The sequence below is a fragment of the Electrona antarctica genome, assembly GCF_951216825.1.
Source record: "Electrona antarctica genome assembly, chromosome: 3".
Classification (NCBI taxonomy): domain Eukaryota; kingdom Metazoa; phylum Chordata; class Actinopteri; order Myctophiformes; family Myctophidae; genus Electrona; species Electrona antarctica.
The window spans coordinates 19334551-19353816 of record NC_136808.1 but is presented as its reverse complement, the minus strand read 5'-3'; the positions used below and the strand labels follow the sequence as shown (position 1 = coordinate 19353816).

At 43.1% G+C, this 19266-nt stretch overlaps 1 protein-coding gene across 2 annotated transcripts in view; it reads right to left on the bottom strand.

Annotated features, from left to right (window-relative positions):
- Positions 1-330: 330 nt before the first annotated feature.
- The window catches only part of LOC306920208 (ATP-binding cassette sub-family C member 4-like), a 46338-nt gene continuing 27402 nt past the window's right edge, over positions 331-19266 (bottom strand). Inside the window, exons 14-32 of one of the 2 annotated variants that reach the window (XR_013789625.1) lie at positions 18981-19077; positions 17702-17899; positions 16256-16393; positions 15222-15259; positions 14920-15059; positions 14281-14427; positions 13573-13652; positions 13213-13363; positions 12320-12439; positions 9085-9195; positions 7369-7469; positions 6311-6502; positions 6058-6213; positions 5468-5557; positions 4042-4214; positions 3231-3336; positions 2783-2917; positions 946-2532; positions 331-905 (exon numbers count right to left, since the gene is read on the bottom strand). Coding sequence is in view for 1 of the 2 variants with exons in the window: in XM_079496882.1 (XP_079353008.1) it covers positions 2446-2532; positions 2783-2917; positions 3231-3336; positions 4042-4214; positions 5468-5557; positions 6058-6213; positions 6311-6502; positions 7369-7469; positions 9085-9195; positions 12320-12439; positions 13213-13363; positions 13573-13652; positions 14281-14427; positions 14920-15059; positions 15222-15259; positions 16256-16393; positions 17702-17899; positions 18981-19077 (2260 nt within the window). In the remaining variant the exon portion in view is untranslated. Of the gene's footprint in view, positions 2533-2782; positions 2918-3230; positions 3337-4041; positions 4215-5467; positions 5558-6057; positions 6214-6310; positions 6503-7368; positions 7470-9084; positions 9196-12319; positions 12440-13212; positions 13364-13572; positions 13653-14280; positions 14428-14919; positions 15060-15221; positions 15260-16255; positions 16394-17701; positions 17900-18980; positions 19078-19266 lie in introns of both variants that reach the window. The other variant, XM_079496882.1, reaches the window with a different exon arrangement.

Below are 19266 nucleotides of genomic sequence, written 5' to 3'. Positions count from 1 at the left end.
ACCAGCTCAGCCGTTACACAGCAGCTGGTAAAAACATGTAGTGGAAAATAGTAGATCTACAAGCCAGGGACGCATTGTGAGCTTGCAGACCAGCAGTATCTAGCTTAGCCTCACTGGGTGACCAGCTGACAGACAAACCAGCAAGACCAGCCTGGTAGACCAGTTTTTGTTGTTTTTTTTCAGCAGGGTTGCGTGGTATTTGGACAAAATCTGTAGGAGACTAGTAATATAAAAAAACAGCCCGATGTGCACTGGCATCCAGGGAGTGTGCATGCAAAGTTTCACGGCGATCATTCCAACGGTGCCACAGATAGGCGGACGGACAGGGGCGAAAAACTCAAATATTTAATCTATTTAGTAACTTCTCTTGTCAGGTACAGCTCTTCTTGTTTATTTGTAACAGATCATGTCAGTATTATGTCGGTATCATATCAGTGTCGTGGTCAGTATCACTATCATGTGTCAGGGATTCCAGCCAACTTTTTTGATGCAAAACGGAGGTTAATGACACTAGTTTTGAGGACCAAACCTGGCATGCAACTACAGTATGTTCAGACAAGAGTGGCCCAGCAAAGGGATGGGATAAATCTGCATACACATACAGTGTCTTTTCCATTCATTCATTATACACACAAACACCACACACACATTACTATAGCCACTGAGATTTATATAACAGTGTACTGAACAAAATATTTACACATCCGCTGTCACAACAGCAGGAAAATAATAAGGCATTTTACACATAAGTGACAAAATACAATAAAATAATCTTGGTTGGAAAAAAACAAACAAAGATATTGCATGTATGCACAGAGAACCTTAAACATCTGAACAGAAAGTAAAAATGTGAGATCTCAACCAGCTCTCTAGGCGCTGACAGGATGCTGGAATGTTGCTCGATCCTGTAGTCCAGGCACCCTGTAAGGAGCTGGGGCAATCAACCTGTAGTCTAGGCACCCTGTAAGGAGCTGGGGCAATCAAAAAGGACTGACTCAACAGAAAAGCATTTGATTCAAGTAAACACCCCTGGGGGCACAGGCTGATTTCAGTCAGCCACTTTGCCTCCATTCCTTATGCCTCAAACTTCTTCCCTGCTCCTACAAAATCCAAAAAATATGGCCTTTCATTGGCAGTGTCAGTGAGAACACAAAACACAAGCAAAATCTCCCTTTTACAACGTTCCGAAACGTCTGGGAACTGACAAAACCCAAGTCAACTCATTCACAAAAGACAGTACAGATTGTGCTAACATGAAATATTTGGTAACCTTATGTGCAACAATGCCCAAATGAATGGCATATAATTTCCAAATGGCAAAAAATACACAAGAACAAACTAAACTAATCAGGGAAATGTCAGCATTGTCTATAACAGTGGTTCCCAAACTTTTTCATGTCATGGACCCCCAAATTGACACTAATTAGCCTGCAGACGCCCATTTGAAAAGATATGCCAGGGACCCCCATGAGAGAAGATTTTTACGGCTCTAGCAGTGATTCTCAACCCATTTAATTTCAACCCCCAGTTTGACATGCTTTAATGGCATTTCTATCTCTGGGACTCCAATCTTTTGCGACCAGAGGTCGCAGATAACTATGAAACCATGCGTTTTTGTCACCTCACTCACAATCTCCGTCACTCTGACACGTCACCTAACTCAAATCCCCGTCGCTCACCCCAGGCAAGCCCCCAGGTCATCGTGACGCCACGTGCCATCAGGCCTGCCCCAGGCAAGCCCCCAGGTGCCCAGGTCATCGTGACATCACTTGAAAAGGTTCCATACATGGGCATTCCCAGCTGATACCCTAATTATTAGGGTATCCTAATCCTAATCCTAGTTCTGGATTAAGTCTGATACGAATGAAAAACAACAAATATGGATGATATCATACTCACAAATAACATGAAAATAAGGCATTATGCAGCTTGCTTTGCATTGGATTGAAGATTAATTTCAGTATTGTATAGGTTGCAAAATAACATAAGTCACTTGGTCAAGGCACTTAACAAACAATCACCTGTTAGCCCTCCAGTACTATTTCTCCTGTACAAGGAGGCTTTTGCCAGCAGGATAAATATAAAATATGGAAAATAAATAGAAAAAATAAACTAGTGTTAACAATTTAACACTTAAGTCTTACCAAAAGACCTATCCAAACTCACTTAGTCTTACAAAAAGACCTACCCAAACTCACTAAGATGGTCATAAATTACAGCATATATGTACAAACATTCGGCCCTGCCATTATGGCCCACATCATAGGCCAGATCTTGTGAACAGATCCTGTCGTCTGCTCTCTCCTGATTATGTGGAGTGAATCAAAGGGTATCAAGGCAATAATATTGAAGGCACTGCCATCCGTGTGGATTTGGCACACAATGTCAAGAGGCAAAAACTCTTCTTTGGAGCATTTATGTGGAAAAGAGTCTGTCAGCCACTGGTTACAAGGCTGTCTCGAAGATCACCAGGTTGCCTTCAGCTGTTGTTAAATGTCCATTAGCTGTAGGTCTGCTTCTGTTTTCATAAGCCTGAAAATGAGATATGATTATTCTGTTATTATTATTCTAGGTCTGTTTGAGATGCTATACATTTCATATACCAATACTTGTTCAAGGATAATTACATTTGCACAATGTCAATTATTGCAGAAACAATGTGTGCACATGCATGTGATTGAGTGAGCCTCAGCACAGGGGGTGAACTGATACAAAGCATCGCCACAGGTCCAAACAGCATAGAAGTAGAGCTTGTTTTAGCACTGGGTAGGGGTTATCTCACCTGTTTGGCTGCTTCCATCAGAGCTGCTGCTTCCTGCTTGCCTGTCTGCTGCACCATCTTGTAGAAGATACCGTCCGGGTCTTGGAGCAGGACATAGGGCTCATCGTAAGCGTCGATCTGTCCCGCGTCCAGCACCTGGGGACAATGTGTCAAAGACGGTTATCCTCCACACAACTGTGTGCTGCTTTATCTCAATTAACTATTCTGTGTCACCCAACGTGGATGCTGAATTCTGCCTTTGCTGAAACAGAGGACAGACATGACATGAACGCCAAACCAACAAGGACAGACTTTATTCTCATCTCTGCCTTCTCATTGTGCTGTGTAGAGGGAGTATGTATTTTAAACATTTCAACATTCATCTGTTGTGGTAAACATTTTGGCACAGATAGATTAATAGCAAAAGTGAAGTGTTATTCCCCCGCTGCTGTGGAGAAGAGGATCTCACCAGGATTCGATCGCTGTCTATGATTGTGTTGAGGCGGTGAGCAATGGTGAGCACGGTGCATTCCCTGAACTTGTCTCGTATGGTTTTCTGGATCAGTTCATCTGTCCTGCAGGGTTGAAGGACAGCAGAAAACACACACTTTCAGGAAACATGGCATCAACTGAAAGGAAAAGACCAGCCACCTGGTTGGCTAATAATAATAGTGGACCCTCAGAGGTCCTTGACGTGGTTCCAGGGGGCCCCGGCTAAATGTGTGATTAATACTGTGGCTCAGGAGGTAGAGCAGGTCGTCCAATGATCCATGGGTCGGCGGTTCGAATCCCGGCTCCTCCTGTCTACATGTCGAAGTGTCCTTGGGCAAGACACTGAACCCCAAATTGCTCCCGATGTGCTGGTTGGTACCTTGCATGGCTTCCGCCGCAATCGGTGTATGAATGGGTGAATGTAATGCACAATCTATGTAAAGCGCCTTGGATAAAGGTGCTATATAAATGCACCATTTACCATTTAATATAGCATCAACATCAGTGTAGCCACTTTAACCCAATTTTACACTCTGCCTATTTGAAAATGTAGCATGTCTCACAACACACCGTGTTGCAACACGGTGCAACATGTTGTGAGCTGGTAGATTTGCTATTTGCCAAACATTTTTGAAAAATTGTTACAATGTTTGACAACTCTTAGATGGGGGGGGGACCGCAACAAATTATAGTAGATATCTACAGTATGTGGGGGTCCTTCACATGAAAATGTTTGAGAACCATGGGGCTAGATGGTATGCATGTGTGCATGTTTAAGTTAGTGGTACCTGGGGTCCACGTTGGCCGTGGCCTCGTCAATGATGAGGATGCGGTTCTTCCTCAGTACAGCTCTGGCCAGACACACCAGCTGCCTCTGACCCACGCTGAAGTTGGAGCCCGACTCGGCCAGAACAGTCTCCATCTTACCAGGCAGTTCCTCCACCACAGACTTCAACTGGACCTGAGATGGGGAGACACAATACAAATGTGAGTCTGGCTGCATGAAAAACCTTGAATGCTAAGCTGTGTTCACACTAGCAGTGAAAAATCTACAGAACGACCAATCGTCGTTACCTACATTGCTGCTGAGTCGGAGTGTTGCTCAAGCAAAAAAAAAAAAATCACACCCGTGTGAACCGAGTGGTGCAACTCCGTGTGGGTTCCCCGGTGGGTCCCCGGAACTTCCAGACCCACAGGATGTCCACAGGATGCCCAGGGTGCCAGCCTGGTTCCGGCGAGCCGCCCCGCGTCCGAAACGGTCGAGAGTTACCGTGTGGGGGAATTAGCATTTAGCAGACACCTCTCCCTCTCTCTCTCTCTGTAATTAGCAGGCAACAGTGCAACACTATCTCTCTCTCTCTGTTTCTAGCACAACAGCGCCACTTTTGCCCCTACTGGTACTCTAAACATAGGGACGGACAGGTACGTGGACATAGGGACATTACTGTTCCTTGGAGTGGTTGTACCACTAAAAAAAAAACATAAGAGAAGGGTGGGGTGAAATCAGGTGAGTGTGAGAATGAGTGAAGCAACCAAGAAATAAAACAGGACGTGTGTAATGTACAGATCTAAACTGGCTTGAGAGAGGGTGAGAATTATTGTCGTAAAGTGAACATGTATGTGAGAGACAGACAGAAAGGAGAGGCACAATGTTAAAGGCAGTGTAAGTCATATTCATGTTTTTTCTTCCTTTTACGTATTGCTGCAGGAATTGTGGGGAGAGAGAAGAGGAGTGGAAAGGGTGAAACAAAAACATATGATTGACTCTTCACCGCATAAAGGTAGAGATGAAAATAGTTGAAGGTAGCTCAACTTGTTTTGTAGCGTGTCATGCCTATCAAGCAGCAAAAGGTGTTTCATGTTGCTACAGTAGATTCCATTGGGAATGACTTGTTGCTGTTGCTTTGCTGCTAGCATGCGTGAACAGAGAATTAAGCTTAAGTTGTTTTCCATTTTAATTGCAACAAACAGTATACAGTATATTTATGCCTCCATCAATAATTAAAATAGGACTTAAAAAACCCAAAATGTCCTTTGAAAAACAAATACTAAATTCTTAGTATTTGTTCACACTAGAAGGAACCCCTATTTGTCATTGCGTTGAGGACAGATACATGAAATGACATTCCTTAGTGAAAGTTGTTCCTTGTCCATGGTGTGTGTGTGTGTGTGTGTGTGTGTGTGTGTGTGTGTGTGTGTGTGTGTGTGACTGGCCTCTTTGAGAGCATTCCACAGGTCTTCATCAGAGTGCTGGTTGAAAGGGTCCAGGTTCTTCCTCATGGTCCCAGTAAACAGCACAGGATCCTGCAGCAGTCAATGAGAAAGTACACACTAGTACTAGTAAGAAGTATACACTAGTACAGTTTGTTGTATGTATTGTTGTTGTATGCATGTGAAAAAAGGGAACAGATCAGTTAATTAAATGAAAGGATTATTCCACTCCATTTCAACATCGTCCATTACAAGGTTTTGCATAGCTCAAAGGCATGGTGCAAATTGCCCTGTACCTTAAATGTAATTTGTGCTTATAGTTGATTAATAATAATGGTTAATATCTTATTTACCTAAGGCAGCATCTCATTATGCAGTTAGGGCATGGGACCACCTTCTACTACTAGTTGCATTCTGCACCACTATATACTTTGTCATATGATGAATAAAGTAGCTGATCTACTACTAAAGGAATTACTTTAAAAGGTGACCAGTAAGACAAACTACTCACATGCAATTTCAGACCAGTTTCTCCATTGTGCTAATTCACCATCGATAAAACCAGACATGGTCGGAGATTAACTTCATCATACCTGAGGAATTATGGACATCTTCTGGCGTAGGTCGTGGAGACCGATGTCACTGATGAGAATGCCATCGATGTTGATCTTGCCCTGCGGCTCTGCCAGGCGGAAGAGGGCCGACACCAGGGAGCTCTTCCCAGCACCCGTCCTTCCCACGATGCCAACCTAACCAACAAGAGGGAGCAAAGAATCCATGTCTGACTCAGTCCAGGTGTTCAAACAGATCACATATCTGCTGTTTATTGAGGTTGAGGTGTCGTACCTTTTCTTTGGGTCGGAACATGGCCTTCATGTTTTTCAGGACCAGGGGGCCGTCGGCGCTGTAGGAGAAACTGACCCGGTCAAAGGTCACCAAGCCTTGGCTGGGCCACTCGGGAGGAGGGCGCTTGTTGGTTTCCCAGGGTGCTTCGCTCTCCAGCTCTGTGTACTCCACCACTCTCTCCACTGACGTCATCTGCAGAGACAGGATGTAATGACCAGCAGCTCAACTAGACTGCACCTCCACAACCCACATATATCGACTATACGGGCTGAGTTGCCTCCACAACCCACATACATCGACTATACTGGTTGAGTTGCCTCCACAACCCACATATATCGACTATACGGGCTGAGTTACCTCCACAACCCACATATATCGACTATACTGGTTGAGTTGCCTCCACAACCCACATATATCGACTATACGGGCTGAGTTACCTCCACAACCCACATATATCGACTATACGGGCTGAGTTACCTCCACAACCCACATATATCGACTATACTGGTTGAGTTGCCTCCACAACCCACATATATCGACTATACTGGTTGAGTTGCCTCCACAACCCACATATATCGACTATACTGGTTGAGTTGCCTCCACAACCCACATACATCGACTATACTGGTTGAGTTGCCTCCACAACCCACATACATCGACTATACTGGTTGAGTTGCCTCCACAACCCACATACTGTATATCGACTTGTCTGCCAATGAATTATCTACACCCCCATTAGAGATAGAGATAATGGAAAACATGTGTATGGTTTACTGAGGGCACAGCCACTTCATAATCTGCAACATGCTGAGAGAAAAGAAGACTTCCCAGACTCTGGAATCAATCCATAGTTGCGTCAGCCAGGCTAGTTTTTACCTGCTTCCATCATCAGAATGGAAGCAGGTACTGCAGTCAAATATATTTAAAAAAAAATCCCTTGGTGTTTGTGTTGCCTTTGACGTTCAGCCCATATTACGTTTAAAAAAATACAGGTACGAGGAGTCATGCAACTCACAGCCCAAGCCCCATTCGAACCCAGAACATAGGGTGCATCTTACCATGTTCTCCACCTCTGCACTCTGCCGGACCCCCCACTGGAACATGCCCATGAGTGTGATGGAATAGGACAGTGCCAGGCCCACTGCTCCAGCCTCCAACTCTAACTCAACCAAGAGGAAGCATCAAGGCAATTTAAACACTCAATTTAAATTTAACCCAATTACCAGGCCTATAATAACAATCATTCAACACAATAATGAGTCTCTCCTACAGTATGTGCAATTCCCAAAGACAGGAAATGTAGCAAAAGTAAAGCAAGCATGGAATATAGAATAATTCCATTCCACATTTCGTGCCAATTAATTTTGCTACACCACCTATCCTAGGGCGTAGGATCATGCTGCACCACGTTGTGAGCTTGTAGATCTGTTGTTTTTGTCACGTCACGGTACACATTAGGCTGCAATCACGCAGCCCGTTCGGCGAAAAACTACTCATGTTACATATTTCGTGTAATAGCCAAAAACAATGCATATCCAAATATTTGTATGTATTACTTTGATAAATTACAGGACCCTTGATAAATTCCAAACCTTTTCCAGGACTGGAAAATGCTTTTTCTAATTTCTAAATATTTCCAGGAATTTCATGATCATGCAAACCCTGTACTATACTACTGTAAGTAAACCCTGTACTATACTACTGTAAGTAAACCCTGTACTATACTACTGTAAGCTGTACCCTGTACTATACTACTGTAAGCTGTACCCTGTACTATACTACTGTAAGTAAACCCTGTACTATACTACTGTAAGTAAACCCTGTACTATACTACTGTAAGTAAACCCTGTACTATACTACTGTAAGTAAACCCTGTACTATACTACTGTAAGTAAACCCTGTACTATACTACTGTAAGCTGTACCCTGTACTATACTACTGTAAGTAAACCCTGTACTATACTACTGTAAGCTGTACCCTGTACTATACTACTGTAAGTAAACCCTGTACTATACTACTGTAAGCTGTACCCTGTACTATACTACTGTAAGCTGTACCCTGTACTATACTACTCTAAGTAAACCCTGTACTATACTACTGTAAGTAAACCCTGTACTATACTACTGTAAGTAAACCCTGTACTATACTACTGTAAGCTGTACCCTGTACTATACTACTGTAAGCTGTACCCTGTACTATACTACTGTAAGTAAACCCTGTACTATACTACTGTAAGTAAACCCTGTACTATACTACTGTAAGTAAACCCTGTACTATACTACTGTAAGCTGTACCCTGTACTATACTACTGTAAGTAAACCCTGTACTATACTACTGTAAGTAAACCCTGTACTATACTACTGTAAGTAAACCCTGTACTATACTACTGTAAGTAAACCCTGTACTATACTACTGTAAGTAAACCCTGTACTATACTACTGTAAGCTTCACATTGTATTTCTGACCACAAAGCAAATGGTTTGAATCCCCAGTTGGGGCATCTTTTTTTTAAAACTGCTGCTGTTCCGTGTTGAAGATAATTGCAAGGAAAAACAAAGGTTCTTCAACCGCAAATAGTACAAATGAAAAACAATTGCAGATTATTTTCCTTTTGTATTGAACACAATTTGTATACAACCCTAGGAGGGGGAACATGTGATTCCTACTGAAGACAGGAAAACCACTTCAAGTAATACATTGCTCACATACAGTCACCCTGCTCCTGCTCCGTACAGATGAAAACATTGATCCTCCAATAAATAAAAAAAACTCACGGTCTTTGAGCAGCAGGGCACCGAAAGCGGTAGTGGCTACAAATATGGAGCAGATGGCGTCGAGCCGCATTGCAAACCAGCGAGACGTAGTCAGGAACAGGAACCACGCCTCTAGAAACAAGACATCAAAGATCACCATTACTTAGCAATAGTACAAAATGAAATACGATATTAATATGTTTGACCTAATACCTCTCAATATGGATATTGTGACAACAATATAATATAATATTTACACAAAACCATATCATGATGTTATGATATCCAAAATCCTTATTATCCCCGCCAGGAAGCCGGAACTGTCCGAAGTGTTCACTTCGTGCGAGTCTATCTGTCTGTCTGAACAGCTAATGACCGACCGGCGTGAAACTGCGCGTACACAAGGAAGAACCTTTTCTCCAATCTTTCAAACCAGCTTCATGGTGGCCAGGCGCTAAAACAGAATTTGCGTTTTGGCCTATAATTCTTGAACCGTAAGGTGTACAATGACAATTATTTTTTCTCTGGATTCCTTGGACACACCTTGACCAGATGTTCCCCCGGATTATTCTGCATTGCCTTCAAAACACAATTTGTGCTACTACGTTGTCCCAAACACATGCAAATCGGTACACATGATCTTTGTGGTCACGTGATCCTGATGTATGTGTCTGCATTTTCAGATGTCATTCTGATTGGCTACGGTTGACATTAAACGTTTGCGGGATGGGCCCCTTTTGCACAAAATTATGAACGCAGTGTCTGATTGCCATTACACTTTGCCTACACACTGCCAGCAGGTCAAGGACGAACCGCAACACCAATCCTTCCAAATCAGCCTCATGGTGGTGCTAACAGCTCGCTTCAAGTTTTGGCCAATATCTATTGATCCGTAGGTCGTACAATCAAAATCCTTTTTGGATTGTGCGTGGATCATGATGGCCCGATCATGACTACATAGACTTTTCAGCAAAAGTGTGTTGTCTTCGAAACACACTTTTTGCTAGTACTCAGTACTCATACAAAGTCCAAAACTTACGCAAATGGGTATCATCTGTGGAGTCATGTGGTGTCTCAGATTTTACAAGTTCCATTCCAATTGGCTATAGCTTCCACACCTTCCACACTTTGTGGGCCCTGGGTAGGCAACCTGGCCTGGCGGGAATCTGTTCTCAGAGGAGCGCACTTTTCTAGTTTTAGACTTATAAATTATTAACCCATTTTGACCTGAGATCAGATTCTAAAAATGTCTTCTACATCCTGACAGTTTTCTGAAAAAGCTATGTTTCTATGTCAGTGGTTCTTCGATTTTTCAAAAATAGCAGACCTACAAGCTTGTAGCGTGCCACTCGGTGGCGCGCTACGAGCTTGTAGATCTGCTATTTTTCAATAGCTAAAGCATAACATAATGCTAACACCAAAAGGGGTTCCCGCCCAAAATGGGTTTTAATAAAGTTTTTTGCAGTGTGCAGGACCTTTTTCTTTGATCTTTTTTGTGAACGTTTGGACCTCCCTTTGTCTTACGCACCTGTCATCAACATTTAAGGTGAACGTTTGGACCTCCCTTTGTCTTACGCACCTGTCATCAACATTTAAGGTGAACGTTTGGACCTCCCTTTGTCTTACGCACCTGTCATCAACATTTAAGGTGTGAACGTTTGGACCTCCCTTTGTCTTACGCACCTGTCATCAACATTTAAGGTGTGAACGTTTGGACCTCCCTTTGTCTTACGCACCTGTCATCAACATTTAAGGTGTGAACGTTTGGACCTCCCTTTGTCTTACGCACCTGTCATCAACATTTAAGGTGTGAACGTTTGGACCTCCCTTTGTCTTACGCACCTGTCATCAACATTTAAGGACCTCCCTTTGTCTTACGCACCTGTCATCAACATTTAAGGTGAACGTTTGGACCTCCCTTTGTCTTACGCACCTGTCATCAACATTTAAGGTGTGAACGTTTGGACCTCCCTTTGTCTTACGCACCTGTCATCAACATTTAAGGACCTCCCTTTGTCTTACGCACCTGTCATCAACATTTAAGGTGAACGTTTGGACCTCCCTTTGTCTTACGCACCTGTCATCAACATTTAAGGTGTGAACGTTTGGACCTCCCTTTGTCTTACGCACCTGTTATCAACATTTAAGGTGTGAACGTTTGGACCTCCCTTTGTCTTACGCACCTGTCATCAACATTTAAGGTGTGAACGTTTGGACATCCCTTTGTCTTACGCACCTGTCATCAACATTTAAGGACCTCCCTTTGTCTTACGCACCTGTCATCAACATTTAAGGTGAACGTTTGGACCTCCCTTTGTCTTACGCACCTGTCATCAACATTTAAGGTGAACGTTTGGACCTCCCTTTGTCTTACGCACCTGTCATCAACATTTAAGGTGAACGTTTGGACCTCCCTTTGTCTTACGCACCTGTCATCAACATTTAAGGTGTGAACGTTTGGACCTCCCTTTGTCTTACGCACCTGTCATCAACATTTAAGGTGTGAACGTTTGGACCTCCCTTTGTCTTACGCACCTGTCATCAACATTTAAGGTGTGAACGTTTGGACCTCCCTTTGTCTTACGCACCTGTCATCAACATTTAAGGACCTCCCTTTGTCTTACGCACCTGTCATCAACATTTAAGGTGTGCATCGGCCTTCTTTTCAAGCTTTAAGTTTACAAAGGATTGATGGAAATAAAATATCTCCAACATGGAAACCCTGAATCACAATATATAGCTTCTGTGATGACAACATTTATCAGGCATGTCCTGGTCCATCCTACAAAGACACATGTGAGACCATTTATCAGGCATGTCCTGGTCCATTCTACAAAGACACATGTGAGACCATTTATCAGGCATGTCCTGGTCCATTCTACAAAGACACATGTGAGACCATTTATCAGGCATGTCCTGGTCCATTCTACAAAGACACATGTGAGACCATTTATCAGGCATGTCCTGGTCCATTCTACAAAGACACATGTGAGACCATTTATCAGGCATGTCCTGGTCCATTCTACAAAGACACATGTGAGACCATTTATCAGGCATGTCCTGGTCCATTCTACAAAGACACATGTGAGACCATTTATCAGGCATGTCCTGGTCCATTCTACAAAGACACATGTGAGACCATTTATCAGGCATGTCCTGGTCCATTCTACAAAGACACATGTGAGACCACTTTTACATGACACTCTTCAATGGAACACGTAACCAAGAAGCAGGGCTTGTGGAGTTGTGGACGTACCCGAGTGCAGGTCCTGATGGGCGTCGAAGGTTTTCTGGAACCTCTCCTCGGCTCTGAAGGCTCTGATGGTCCACAGGCCCTGTAGAGATGAAGACAGGTGGGAGAAGACAGGACTCCGAGCTGCAGCCGGACAGGACAGCCGGACAGGAGACACAAAGTGGCGTTAAGACACAAGAATAGTTTTTGTTTTGTTTTCCATGCAGGTTTTGTGTTTTTTTTTTTTTTTTTTGTTCCCTTGTAAGCTTGGAATATTATGTATTATTCTTATTGAGCTTGTAATGTATGCTATTTAATGATCTCTTCTATTAAGGAAAGGATTGCATAACCCTATGGCTTATTCCTCTTCTTCGACAATAACTTGTTTTTATTTTATATACATTATGCCAATAAACTAAACTAAACATCTGGATTGAACTCCATTAAGATTACTGGAAAATGGCCCAGGCGGTTGGCGTAGCCATCGGGGTACCTAGACTGCTAATGCCGCCTGACAATGTGTTGCGGGTTCGACTCCCGATCCCGACGACCTTTGCTGCGTGCCACCCCCATCTCTCTCTCCTATAGACACACAGTCTATTTCCTGTGTGTCTACTATCTCTATCAAAAAGGTATAAAGGCAGAAAAAGCCCCCCAAAAATATATGTATGTCATTGTCATTATGTCACAGTATGATTGGAAAACCAGTCAGATTGAGAGGCACCGCCAGGCTAGGCGCCTTGCTGAGCATTGCAAAGTCAGTTGTCCCGATAGAATCGTAAATCATTGTCCCCCTAGCCCTAGTCTCTGTACCTCGGAGACGTCATTTCTCTTTTTGGCATGGGGGGGTTCAAATCTTACTGTAACACATTGACAGAATATTTTTATACAGGCAAATTGCAGCCTTTGTCACTCACTGGTTGCCTCGAGACGCTTGACATCTCTGGACGTTTTCAGGAAGTAACGGCGGAGCCAGAGGAAGACACCGAGGAGAGGCAATACAGGAATGAGTATCCAGGGGATGACCGATGCCGACACAATGACCACCCCCATGATCTGCAGGAAGACCTACCCATGGAAAAAAACGATACAACTATAACTTCCCTTAGACTCAAGGAAAGGAACCGCACACTCCAAGTGCAAATATTAAAATGCACCTACGCGTTGCGGAACAACTGCCTTCATCAGGGTGACTGAGTCACCCTTTAACCTGGTTAAATAAAGGATGATTGAATGTGCAATGTGGCTGTGGCCACTAGATGGAGATATATCCATACCTGAATGAAGTCCACAAATGTCCAAGGTAGGTTGGCGTCCAACAGGCCTATGTCCTTGGAAAACCTGTTAAGAACTCTTCCTGGAACACAACACAAGAAAGACTTACTATAATAAAAAAAGACTTTAATACACTTTACAGCATGGCTCCTAGGGCTGTGCGTGCGTGTGTGTGGAGTGTGGACTAATCAATGCAATTTCTTGTGCAAACTGGCAGTAGGTTTAGTTTTTTGAGCAGTGCTAACCCCTTTAACATGTGACTTTGTGTGTATGTGTGTCTATTCCTAATTGTCCCCCCCCACTGTGACGTTATGTGGGTCAATACATCACCATACGTCATCGTCAAGGCACCGCTCACTTGGAATCTTTGAGCGGCGCTCCTACGCGTGGCTTTGTGAACTTTTTACTATGATGTACGTGGGATAAAAAGCGGCACTCACTTCACACAGTGTGAAGTTATTTATTACACATTAATTTTACTTGGGCGATTCCCGTTAGGAATGCATTCCCCTTCGGTCGTTCTGTAATACTCGTTGTACCCATTGTCAGAGTAACCCTTATACCCATTGTGCCCGTTGTCAAGAGTACTTGGCGGCCAGTCTATGACATCAGTACTATGACATAAAAGTACGATGATAAAAGGACACAGAAAGACAGACAGAAATGTGTGAATTTATACACAGAAGAAAGTTGCTGAGACTTTTGCTTACCTACTGGATTGACATCAAAGAAGCGGACAGGTGTACGGAGTATACAATTGAACATGCGATGGTGAAGCGCCTGTGCACTTTTCACCAGGATGTTGAACAGTAGCAAACTCCTTATGAAGCCAAAGATCAAGGTGGCTATAGTCAGACCTGAAGGAAGAAACAGACAGAGCTTTCTATGTAAACGTCTGAAATACTGTAGTCTGTAAAATCGTGTCCAATTTTGGATGCCGATGTCATTATAGGCAAATAATGTCAAACATTGCAGAAATAGCAGATCTACAAGCTTGTAGCTCAACAATTTTTGCTGCACAACACCACTGTACGACAAAGTATAGATGGAGTTTGTATTGAATTGCATTAAAAGCTTGGAGTGGTTAATGTTTTCACACATGAAAAACAATTGCCAAATTTGCCACATTACATTGCAGCTGCTCTAAAGGTGCGTTCACACTTGGATGGTTAGAGCTGCGCGATTACATACAAAGTCAATGCAAAGACGAGAAGTTGCGCAAGCAGCACAAGCGAGACGAACCGAGGCGAATATTTAAATTCAAGTCTGAACGCACCTTTATGCATTGTACAATGACAAAGAAGTTGAGGTTTATTGAATAAGGATAAGTCATGTAATAATATCCTCACCTGCATAAATTCCCAGGTAGAAATCCAGGTCCAGCTCTTTAGTGACATTGTGGTTACTCGGTGTCAGTGTGATGTTGTTGTTACTCTGTGTTGAGGAAATGTTAGCAATTTCAGCATCAAGCTTGTCTTGATTTTTAGCCCTATTGGGACAAAAAGGAAGACAAATGTCAATGCTGGAGGCAAATAACAATAAAGATAGAAAGCTCTGCCCGTCTGTCATTAAGTCTCATGGTTATGCTAATTAAAAGCACACTGCACCCATGGGGAGACAGTAATTCTTTCAATTTAGTTTTCTTCCTTACCAGTAAGCAAGCCACCAGTCCTGAAGAATGAAGGATGCCTACATTAAAAAAAGAAAAGAAAAAAAAAGTAAGCATATAAGCCTTTGACTCTGAACAGGATAACATACCACTTTTTCATATTGCTAAAATAATAATAAACTAGTAAAATGTATGGGTGCAGTGCAGCGCAGCAATGAGTCTGGGTCAGGCAGTGCCTGGGAAGCAGTGGCCTCGATCTGAAACATGGATGCCGTCATACATTCCGAAATCTAAGGTCGCATTCACACCTCTACTTCGGTAGACTTGATGCGAATGGGCGGAGAAGTTGCATCATCCTTGCACATTTAATTTGCTGCGTTTGCCTTCACACTGGCTGTGTCAAACCGCAGCAGGGAACCGCATCAGGGAACGTTATCAATGTGTTCAATTCATAAACTATGCAGTGAAATATATGGTGTTAAAAATATATACTTCGAGTAATAGTTAGTTTAGGACGTAAAGTGAGGATCGCTGCGTAATAATGCCTTCCCCTTTCTCCTTGTGTGCCAAATACCAACTTCTTCATCCCTCATTGGCACATTATGTTATTTAATGTGAATGCTTTCACACCTGCGGTGATCCGCACTCTGCTGCGCTTTGAAGCAAAGTGAAATCCCCCTTTTCTTGGCGAAGTAGAATGCGGTTATTTGATGTGCATCAGGATTTGAATGAGCCTTCACACCCGCCAAACGAAGCGCACTTTCTGACAATACGTAGCAGGATTCGTTTTAATCGTAGTATAGCATGCTGGTGTGAATGTGACCTAACACACCAAGTTGGGAGAGTCATTCATAACGCTATAAATTGTTTTTCAGACGCTATCCTACCTGAAGCTATCCTACCTTCAGACGAGCTGTTCTGAAGAACCATAAGCCTATCAAGAAAGTGTAGCAACTCACAACATGGCGGCCGGCCACCATCCATTGAGTTCAATGGACTGGTGTCGCCATCTTGTGAGGTTCCGCCGATATTACTTTCAATGGTGTGACGTCACGTTCTCTTTCTGGATAGCCTACCTGGGCCAGAAGGTTGATGACTATCATAAACAGCAGGATGAAGACATTGGCTCCAGCCCGTAGGTATTTGATATACAGGCTCATCCCGATGGTTCCCTCCGAGCGACTCTCCTCCACCAACGTTTGGACTGTCTCTGCCTGTGGGGAGAAAACCAGAGAGCAATTTTAGATTAACCCAGTTGTTGAGTGTGTAGAAACTAGTGCTGCACACACATTCAACCTTCTAGTTTTAATAAGCAAAATCAATGATGAGATTTTGAAAGTATTCTAATATGCACTACACTGCAACTTTCAATTGTAGGCAAACTTGACTTGACATCAGTCAAGTCAAGTCAACATTGGAGCAAACCAACGCTAATCAGGATTATCATTCGCCAAAGACAAAAAAAGTCCTGCAACTTCACTCCATATGCTTTAAAAAAGAACAGATTTTCAAGGTATCTTCGTGTCACAATCCAACATGTTGATATTTTATAGATTATTTTTGTTCTTTTTATCAAGCAAGCAACACCGTTGCGCGATGGAGGATAAATTAAACTAAAGATTAACACAGACTGCCGATCCTGAGTTTCCCGAGATAATTGATTTAGTCTTTGCCTGCTAAACACGACTTTCCTGAGTTTTGTTTTATTGAGCCTGGAGGGTGCTTTTGATAATTTATGAGACATCATACATTTTCTGTGGCTTCCTTGTGACACGTCACAGGTTTGCATCACGTGACCAGAAAAAAAAACAAGTATCCCAGTGGAAAATCCCGAACCCTTGGCGCAATACGATCGGCTCCGTTTTTCTATCATTTTTTCACGGACCGATCATGAATTATTTTCCGACATTAGGACATTCGTGCACACTATTTTTTAAGGCACCCGTGGGTGGAATGGAACGACGTACAATACTGGGTGATTCTTTAAAGGTTAGTGAAAAAGGGGGTCAAAGGGGGTTAAAGATTAATTAATTACACAGTCAAAGTGTTAAATGAAATGAATGTGCAAGGAAACATCTGTAAAATAAACATTTGGATGATCCATCTTAATAATGAGAAGGAAAAAAACAGAAGTCTCGGTATTGCCCATACGCAGAGTTTTGACTGGAGGCGGTCCACCATGACACAACTACTGTAAATCTCAAAGACACCCGATTTCTTATTTTGAGGGCAAAAGATTGTTTGGGCGCGGATGAGATAAATATTCATCACTGTTGCTACAACTTAATCCTAGGAAAAACACTGATACGGCATTATCAAGCCAAATGGAGGATCAAATATCAAGGTTACACCCTTTTGCTAATCAGTTTTTCGGTACTATGGGCCTGGCACTAAATGTAAACATGTGACTCACTCATTTACTGTACATTTACATTACGATCCATTTGCACTTTAGAGAGAGTGAGGGAGAGAGAGAGAGCAAAAGAGGAGAGATTTAGAAAATGTCTGATTGCCATACGCACCGGTAGCTCGGCTCCGTCTTTGACGGATTGTACGGAGGAGGACTGTGAGATCACGGAGTTCTGCGACAGGGTGCGCTTGCGCAGGGAGGCCTCCAGGGGATCCGGTTGCTCCTCTTCCTCCTCTTTCTTCAGCAGGGAGGTGAAATCCACGCCAGAGTGCTGCAGCTCTGTGTAGGTGCCCTGCGCCACCATGTGGCCCTGGTGAGCAGTGGTGGACAAAGTACGTTAAACCATAGTACTACTTGATTTGACTCTCGAGTAGTATAGATACTCCTCGTCAAACGTTACTCCACTACATGTGAAAGTTGCTCTGTCAAATTATTATTTAGTCAAAGTATTCAAAGACTACATAATACAAAAAAAATATATATATAATAATCGTGACAAGCTCACAGACGGCACAATGCGACACGTTATGAGCTTGTACTGTACTGATACTATTTTGAAATACAGTTTAAGTGGTTACCGGTAATTCATAATTTTCTTTTTCCCTTCCAAGACATGTAGTGCAGTCAAAACTCAAGTAAAGTACAGATACTCTTATATATGTACTTAAGTAACGCATGCAAAGCTATGCACAGAGGGAGGAACAAATTTAGGTATGCATCATAAAAACACCCTTGCACGTTCATCAGCACCCTGTCTTCTTCACGTAAACCAGCAGGCACCCTGCCTAACTGGAGTGCATTTGTGTTTACACAGTGCTCTGAACATCTAAACTGCCTGACAGTGGCGTGCACAGACATTTAGAGGGGCAGGTGCTCAAGTGAAAAAAAGGGCATCTTGTAAAGCGTGTGGAACCGGCCAGTTGCCTTAAAGGGGAATTCCACTCATTTTCAACATTTGACTATGTCATTAACACCCCGAAAAAATCTAAAGGGCACAGGGCTGTCCAGAGGGCAAAGGGCAAGTGCTCTAGCACCACCTAGTGTCTATCTGTGCACGCCACTGCTGTCTGACCACACTGTGAGATTTCAAAATGTTTTTATAAAAGTTCATGATAAAGTTCAACTTTTGTAAATAAGTGTGGCTCCTGGGGGAATACCAACAATGCTCAGCCTGGTATTTCTAAACGTAACCTAAGTAAACTATGCTTAAACGGTTATTCCTAACCTTAACCTCAGAAAAACTATGCCTAACCCTAAACTAATTTCAAACCTTATTCTCAGCAAAACAAATACAAGAACCGCCCTACCAATCGGTCGGCGGAAAGAAACGAGGGCGCCGAGGGTGTGCGTGTTTTAAGGTGAGCATTCTGGATACAATCTGGGGCACCAACCTCCTTAAGAACCACAATCTGATTGGCCATCTGTAGGTACTGCAACTGGTGGGTGACCAAGATGCGGGGCTTGTTCTTCAGAATGCCACAGATACATCTGGATGGATGCGCGCGCACACACACACACACACACACACACACACACACACACACACACACACACACACACACACACACACACACACACACACACACACACACACACACACACACACACACACACACACACACACACACACACACACACACACACACACACACACACACACACAGTGTGTAAACATGG